This window comes from Salarias fasciatus, chromosome 13 (assembly GCF_902148845.1).
Source record: "Salarias fasciatus chromosome 13, fSalaFa1.1, whole genome shotgun sequence".
In the NCBI taxonomy this organism is placed as follows: domain Eukaryota; kingdom Metazoa; phylum Chordata; class Actinopteri; order Blenniiformes; family Blenniidae; genus Salarias; species Salarias fasciatus.
Window position 1 is genome coordinate 21,613,427 of NC_043757.1, and position 8,749 is coordinate 21,622,175.

Genomic DNA, 8,749 nt, shown 5'->3' on the forward strand with positions numbered 1-8,749 from the left:
CTCACATGCACTGCATCTGGTTCAAACTGGTCTGAGGCAACATGTCAGAGTCATGCCACTCCAAAGCACAATTAAATCTGTCTCCCTTGTTCTTTTTTGCTCTTAATTTTTCAGGCAGAAGGGGATTATGGTGCCTAAATCTTTTCTGTAAGACCCGTTCTGGCACCGGAGCGCAGCTATGGGAAAAAGCTTGAAGAATTCTGTCTTCATTTAGCGTGAAGACCAGTTTCCAATCTGGTTTTTCTTCTTCCTTTAACCACCTATCTAATTCGCCAACTGTACAATGTAAATAATGATTTTTCTTTGAGAGTTTCTTTCTTTCCTGTATCATTTTTTTTTGTTTGAAAAGACAATTGCAAATTCTATTTAGGAACCTTTTTAGAAACCAAACAAGGAAGTTCAACGATATGAAACGTGGAGGCTGCAGTCCACGTGTTTTGTTTGCAGTGGTTACACCCATTTTATCTTTGCAGTGATTGTTTGTCTGTGGTTGAGTAAAACTTCCCACGTGTATTTTATTTTAGTTCCTTTAACTCTGACGCTGCTGAACAGCGGACCACATGCAGGCCCCGGGCGGATTCATTGCAACCACAGAACATATATCCAAAAATCAATGTGTTCCATCGATGACAACAGGAAGAAGGTCATCTATTCTCCTTTTAACTTGATATCACTTAAGTACTGACTGAACTAATATAATATCATGTGGGAAATAAGTGATAAAGCAAGAGCGGTGTGTAAGTATATGTGTGGAAACATTTGAATTGTCGTCTGCTTTCTGGGATCCTGTTCAGTCGAGTATACTAGCAGGGGTTGTTCTCAGTGTAGGTCAAGTTTTGAGCGTGTATTGTTTTCCTCGGCTCTCACCGGGAGGAGAAGTCAGGGCAGTGCGCCCTACCGGCGCAGTGTGGTGTTGTTATTACCATCCATCAACCGGTTCAGACTGGACTGATGGCGATATGCTCAGAGTTCCTGGAGAGAGGAAGCCCTCGCTCCCAGCCCCCACCGCAACACACGAACCCTCAACTTTGTCCGTGGGACTGATGGGAGCGGTGCGAGCAGGGAAAGTGCGTCCATTTCCATCTGCTTTATAAATACACTAGTTCTTCCAATTTGCTTTTCAGAGCCGCTCCCCGAAAAAGACAAAAACACCACCACCAACAACAAAAAGGACACAAAGTCTGACTTAGATTTGTGTCTTTCGGCCCCGCAGATCAACCAGGTAAACACTTTTAAGTGTCTGCATGTGCGTGTGAATGTGAGTGTGCACGCCGCTCCCGGGCTCTTAATTGCTCCACTGCTTTAAGATATTTAGCAGAGAACATTGGAAACATATGAAGCACAGAGAGAGACACACACACAGCTCAGTTCCGCTCAGCCGCGCTGCGCGATGCGCTCCAGGCGCGCAGGAGGAAGCGGCGCTCTTCCTCCTGCGCTCAGCTGCTGCCGGACCAGCAAGAACAGCTTTGAACCGGTTTGTCGCCGGCTCCAAAAGCCGCAAGAAACGGATGCACAATGAACGTTGTTGATGCGGAGCCGCTTTTCTGACACGTAGACCAGCACACATCCCGGCGGGGAGGGAAATCTGCGCCCGTGCGCGACACTTTATCGCCTGTGTGCAGAAAGGGGGGCTTTAAAGCGGGGCAGAACCATCCTGCATGGAAAGTTGCCCCCAGAGCAGAGCGCACAGCTCCGCAGCCGCCTGCTGCTGCTGTTTTTGTTGATGCTGAGGTGAGTGCCGCATGTTTTGTTTTTTTTTTTCACACAAGGACAACCTCGACGCACGTCTGCGCCAGTAACTCAGTCTAATGTAGCGGGTTGTGAATGTGATTGCAGGTAACATTTTTTTTCTCTTTCCGTGATGTTATTGCTTTATATGTGAATACGACATGCTATTAAAAAAAAATGTAAGAAAAAGAAAAAAAAACATCTTGACTTATTAGCTGTCAACATGTGTAATCTTATCTGTCTAATCTGAATGTTATACATCTTTGCAGCAACTTTAAGATGTGCAGTGTTGTCTAAAGTTGCGTTGGGCCACAAATTATTAATGAGAGTGGTCTGAAAAAGTTCAGCTCAGCATTGAGGACAAGCTTTTTTCCCTTGTATGTCTCCTGGAAGTGATCCGTGTAATAAGCAGGTTAAAGGTGCAGGGGGGCACTTAGAGGCAGTTTTCTTTCTCCTCCTCCAAGGTGTGGTTATAGAGAGAGGGACAAAAAGGGCCGGCTGCCTGTGGGAAAGTTGCAGTCAGGTTGTGATCAGGACCTCACACAGGTGACCTGCCTGTAATCTCAGGAAGGTGCTGCAACAGCCTTCCCAACATCAAGGCTTATAGTGAGTATAGAAACTGAAAACATTAATAGGTCCTGATGGAAATTTTAGAATTATCTTGATCCAGATGATTTATTTGCTTTATTATTATTATTGTTGATTTAACATTTGCCTTTAAGAGTGTTTGTTGTTGTGCTTTTTTGCAGGATCCCCTCCTCAGTCCGGCTGCAGCACATCGCTCACAGGGCAGCAGTACCACCGGCACCATGACATCGTCTTCTAAAGCTCTGGACGGAGGCTGGGGATGGGTGATCGTTGCAGCCTCCTTCATGGCACAGCTCCTGGCCTACGGGTCGCCCCAGTCGATGGGCGTCCTGTACCCCGAGTGGCTGCAGGCCTTCCAAGAGGGCAAGGGCATGACGGCCTGGGTGGGCTCCCTGGTGGCTGGAGTTGGACTAATAGCCAGTGAGTAACACATGCTGGATTACTGCAACTCACTATGAGACAGTCACACGGCGGGGTGAAAGAATTAACTGCCAGCTATGGAAACATTCTCGTACTGCTGAGATTGTGTTGTTTAGCGAGACAAATACGGGAAAAGATAAACGTAATCTCTTTTGCTCTTTTGACCTCATAAATTTTGAACTGTGACAATTACAAGTTCAGCCTTAAATCAGTGCTGCAGCGACACGTCATAAATCTCCAGACTCGTCTCACTGTGCTCTGAATGTTTACCTTTACACCTGTCTTGATAATGCGCTGTCACTCTGCGTTATACCACTGATAACGAAGGAGACACAACAGTTATTCAGTTTGAACAATGACTTCTGTGCAACGGTGTATTCAGTGTCCTGCTACAGGTGATCCAGAGTTTGCTTATTGCGATGTTTCACTGGGTTCTTTAAAAAGCCATCATAAAGATGGGCACTTTGTGGCTCCCTGAGCAGAGTTACTCTTATTGATTTTCCACGAGAGCAAAGCAAGTGCAAGTCATCCATGGTATGGCTGTGGGAGGATCACTTAGCCCTTAATCTAACCACACAGGCAGGAGAAGAAAGAATGGCTGAAAATGGATAAGAGGAGAAACAGAGACATTGCTATATTTGCAGAGAGAGAATTTCAGTAGAAACCTACTGTAAGCACTGGATGAAACAGAAAAAACAGAAGCATCTGTGACAACATAGCTGCTGAAGTAAAAATCAAAGCAAATACACAAAATGATGATAATATATGCCGAGTTACGGTTCAGTGTTGTCAGGGAAATGCGCCGCATGACTGTTAAACAGGCAGGATCGGGGACGTAAGCCCCGGCTTGACATTTCCGTCTAAGGAAAAGCTTGCCTTGCAACCCCAGCTTCTTGACGTCTCTCTCAAAGGAGTGAGGTGAAAATCATGACTGGACAGATCTGGCCCTGGGCTTGGCCGAGTCCGGGACACGTGTCCCAGCTGTCAGCCTGCTGCAGCACTGCAGCTCCCGCTGCACAACAGCAGGGTCTTCCCCCTGATTAGAGGGAAAGGAAACAGTAAATGTCACATGGTGCATGACTCAGACTCCTTAGGAGACGGGAGAATTCAGACCTCTGACAAATCATGGGTTTTTAAGTTGCTAAATTAAACTAAATACTGTGGGGCTAGAATAAGCTTTTTGTTGAGAGCCAGTGAGGAAGAGATTTGTAAAATGAAAAAGTAAATAAAATATGGACTGAAAATGCAACCTTTATTTGTGCAGTGTGTTTTGTAAACAAACTCTTAACCCCTCTGAGTCCTCCTGAGAGATGTGACACCTCTGACAGATTACCAGGTCAAACCTAATATGATACGACAGTGTACTGATATGTAGCTGTGCTTTGCAAGGTGAGAAACATGGTCGCCATATTTGTTTATTGATAATATTAATGCCACTGACGCATACTTTTTTTTTTTCCTTCTTTCTGCCTCCTCCTCCACAGGTCCTGTCTGCAGCGCCTGCGTGGACAACTTCGGCGCTCGCCCCGTGACCATCTTTAGTGGCGTAATGGTGTCTGGCGGCCTGATGCTCAGCGCCTTTGCTCCAAACGTCCAGTTCCTCATCTTTTCCTATGGAATTGTGGTTGGTGAGGAACACCTTGTAATAGCACCGGGTCGCGCCCTTATGCATGTTGTTTACAGTACTGTGTTACAGCCGCAGACTGACCTGACACCTCATCCACATGACTGCATTTTTATCTGTCATGTAGAGACGTTCGCTCTGCCAGTCAGGGAGAAAACTGTCTGATGTTGCCGCGGTCATAAGGGGGAGTCACCTAATCTTCTTATCCCAGAACCTATGAGAATCTTGTAAACTATTGTATAATCGTTGGTACAAAGCAAGTCGGACCGTTACGCAACATCGCAGACTGACAATATCCTAATCACCTGTTAATGAATACCACTGCCCACGAATGTATGTTGACAACAAACACACTTATCCTATCACTCCATTTGTTTGAGATTACTCTTTGGGATGTGGAGAGAAAATACCGTAATGGCCCAGCCTGATTCCGCTGAGTGCCTTTATTACCTCTGTGCCCTCTCTGGTGCTTGCGTGGGCCGAGCACCACCTGTTAGAGCACATTAACTGACAGCCCAGTCATGCTTAATCCCGCTGAACCCCGCACCATCAGCACTGCCTCTTGCGCAGGGCGGGCCGGAGAGGGGAGGCCATGCATATTTGAAGACTGTAATTTATTTTTAGAGATGCCCTTAGATTTCTGGCTGTAGGAGCACGTGCAGCTTGTTTACTGCTCATCGTGAGTTTTGCTTTACGCAGTGTTTGGCACAGGACACCTTATACTCAGTGAACTTTGCACTTAATCATGCTATATATTTTTTATTCAAAAACAAACCATGCACAATATCATTGTGCAGTTTAGCATGACGTTTGTACATTCAGTTGAGTTTGTAATTTTGCGAACACTTTGATTAAAAGTGAAAGGTTTGTATTGTTTAACTTGAGTTAATAGAAATGATCTGCATGTCTGTCCTCGTCCTCTCTCTTCTCTCCTGCCGCAGGCCTGGGCTGTGGTCTGGTCTACGCAGCCACTTTGACAATCACCTGTCAGTATTTCGATAAGCGGCGCGGCCTGGCCCTCGGCATTGTCACCACAGGTACTGCCGCCTCCTCCTGCCCGGTGATCTGTTGGGTTCAAACCACTTCTTCATGCTCACTCCTTACATTTATGAGCTGCTGGAAGCCTTAGGAAGCTGAGGTAAACATCTGTAGTGTAGCAAGGACAGATTATGGACATAGAAATATGTAGGGATAGGATGACTGCTGGCTTTTCCGGAAGTGACCACAGGATCAAAGCCACCTCTGCTCTCCCATTGGTCAACCCAGTTTGGTTGGTTGATAGTCCATAAGATTAATAATACATGTGAAGATATGAGAACTTCCCTCCATGTAAATGTCTTATTGAAAGATGTGTTTGAGCTTTCAGCTAGCAGATTTAATGTGGCTGAGACTTCAGTATCAGAGTTTTGGAAGTTTTATTTTAATAAGCACGGGTACAATCCCATGTAAATCTTTAATGTGTCACTCAGTAACGTAGAACTACTGATTTTGCTGTCTACATGTTTCTCTTTAATTGAGAGATAAGGCACATAATGGTTAAATTTTTCCATTGATATAAAGTAATGCTTTGACTTCACTCCATTAACATCAGTCTTTTTTTCTTCTTTCCCCACTCAGGCACAAGTGTGGGTGCGTTCATCTACGCCACCATCCAAAACGAGCTGATTGTTCTGTACGGCTTGGATGGCTGCCTGCTCATCATCGGGGCTTTAGCACTGAACCTAATGGCCTGTGCGGGTTTCATGAGGCCTCTGAACATGCCGGGGTACTACCTAAAACAGAAGGCCGCCCTGGAGCGCAACACGGAGGAGCAGCTTTTTGAGAAGCCGGCGTTCGATGACCTCAAAATCACAGCGGGTTCGACCACAACCACACCGGAGAAACCTCTGACAGTGAAAGAGCTCCTCATTAACATCGAAGCCAAGGAAATGTCTGTTCAGACAGAGAAGAATAAAGGCAGCTTCCTTGCTGGATTAGCCATCATGAAAGTCATTAAGAAGAAGCAGCAGGCCTATTCCAAATACATGCAGTCCATGTATGAAATCCTGCAGGACCAAGCCATGGTGGCCTTCTGCATCGCTGTCTTCCTCTTCAGCCTGGGTGCATTCCCTCCCGTGCTCTTCATTGAGGACGTGGCACAAAGCGAAGGACTCATTGAAGAAGTTTGTGTCATTCCTCTGGTGTCCATCGGGGCCATTTCTGCAGGTGTGGGTAAACTAGTTCTGGGCATCCTGGTGGACATCCGTTGGATCAACAGCATCTATTTGTATGCCTTCACCATGTTTGCTGGAGGTGTGGTGCTGCTTCTTATCCCCATCACTAAGACTTATGTGGGACTGCAGATTCTGTCTTCTGTCCTCGGTTTCTTCTCTGGAAACTGGTCTCTCACCTCCTACATTACCACAAAGATTGTCGGCTTGGACAGACTGACCCAAGCCCACGGAATCCTGATGTTCTTTGGGGGATTTGGGATCATGCTCGGACCTCCTGTTGTTGGTAAGATGCTTTAGCATTACTTTTGCTGACTCTTGTATCTTGCAGCAATCTCTGCTGACTGTACTAACATTGTCTGTTATTGTCATCGCTTGGCAGGCTGGTTCTTCGACTGGACGCAATCATATGACTGGGCTTTCTACTTCAGTGGGAGCTGTGTTATTCTGGGAGCGTTCATCCTCTTTCTGCTCACTCTTCCTTGCTGGCACAGAAAGCACGCCGACAACAACAGGCCAGACGTCCATTACACCAGCAACTGTGATAAAGTTGCCTCAGTAGCCTGAATATGAGCACCTTTCATGAGAAGTCATGAAGTCTCACGCCAACTGCCCAGCGACTGTACCTGAAGCACCTCGAGGAGGAAGTTCCTTTCTCTGACTGCACACATTTCTGCTGTCAGGTTTCTAGATACCAAATTTTGGAAAAACAGGCCTTTCCTCTGTACTTAACCTGCACCTCTCAGGTTGAAATCACTCACTAACGGATTGTTTTTAAAGGTTGAACTCTGATGCTTTTGTTGAATTTTTTGTTATTGCCTCATTTTACGAGGTCAAAGAACAATACTGTTAGAGTCCCAAAAGCCCACGTTGTGTTAATGTATACACAGGTTTCCACTTCATGGCAGTGTTGAAGTGTTATCGGGTGGCCATAACAATTGTTTGAGTGTTACTGTAATAAAATTTAAAGTCACTCTGCACAAAAAAAAAGGATCTCATTGCAATAGAAGAATGCAGAAATTGAATGAAGGAGGGAGCTCGTTTTGATAATCATGAAAAACTTTGTTTTTATTTTGTGCTCTGGTTTTGATGTATACCTTAATTACTCCACAATGTATTTTACCAAAGCATCCATTACAGTCAATGCCTGTCAACACATAATGCCTGTTGGAACAACCCAAGAGCCTTGCTTTCTAGTTATTTTGTGTTTTAAGTGCATTGACTTTTTTGTTTGTAACTTTGTTTTTTGTTTTTTTTAAGAATGGCTTGACTTCCACATACCTCTCTGTTTCGGTATGAAGCAGAAGTTGTGTTGATTCACAAACATGTACCTTAACAGCATGTGGATTTCTTTTGCAACACAGTTATTATGACCTGTACTGGCATTTATGTTGTCCAGGTTGGTCCTCTTGTCTATCAAGTTGTGTGTTTGTTTGTGTGTGTGTGTGTGTGTGTGTGTGTGTGTGTGTGTGTGTGTGTGTGTGTGTGTGTGTGTGTGTGTGTGTGTATAAATGTGTGTGTGCGTATGTGTGTATATAATGTATGCCCTTGTGTCTACACACATAGTTGCATATGTGCACACGATTGTGTATCTGGAGACTGTTTGATAAACTTTTGTATCAGCACTAGATTATGTCCAATGTGCTAGTGACTTTTTTATGCACAATACCAGCCAGAGAGCTGTTAAAAAGTTGTTTCTGTTTGACTCTTGTTATCATAATTGTAACAAATACATTGCAATAGGCTTTTAGAATCGCTTGAAAACTGTTAATTAGACCACTACAAATGTGTGTTTTGTTTTGTCTTGTTTTTTTTTTATATAGTTGCTGACTGAATCTGGGATATTAGTATTTGCTTTTTATATTTGTAGAGGGTACTCATGGGGTGCTGATGAGTTACAATTTGTAGAGAAAACTGTTTTAGACTTTTTATTTTTTTTTATTGCAGTATTATTTATGTTGAAATGTATGTTCTTCTACTTTATTTAAAAAAATGCAAATAAAAATTTTGATTTGATTAAAAAAGATTTAATGGTACTGTGTATGTAAGATGATTATTATTATTATTATTATTATTATTATTATTATTATTATTATTATTATTATTATTGAGTGGTCCTCCTGACGCTCCTTCATTTCCTAGCAACCGTCACTGGTCGTCATAGTAACAGTGGTCACGT

The 8,749-nt window shown here is 44.1% G+C and overlaps 1 protein-coding gene across 2 annotated transcripts; it reads left to right on the forward strand.

Moving 5' to 3' along the window:
- The first annotated feature begins 1,438 nt into the window (after positions 1–1,438).
- Positions 1,439–8,544, forward strand: slc16a9a (solute carrier family 16 member 9a). Of its 2 annotated transcripts, none has more exons than XM_030107034.1 (6): positions 1,439–1,731; positions 2,478–2,736; positions 4,221–4,364; positions 5,302–5,397; positions 5,978–6,856; positions 6,953–8,544. In XM_030107034.1, the coding sequence occupies exons 2-6, from the start codon at positions 2,538–2,540 to the stop codon at positions 7,135–7,137; spliced, it is 1,503 nt and encodes a 500-aa protein (XP_029962894.1). In that variant the 5' UTR covers positions 1,439–1,731; positions 2,478–2,537; the 3' UTR covers positions 7,138–8,544. The 2 variants fall into 2 exon arrangements, with proteins under 2 accessions (XP_029962894.1, XP_029962893.1); XM_030107033.1 differs by lacking the exon at positions 1,439–1,731 and adding an exon at positions 2,193–2,334.
- Positions 8,545–8,749: the final 205 nt, after the last annotated feature.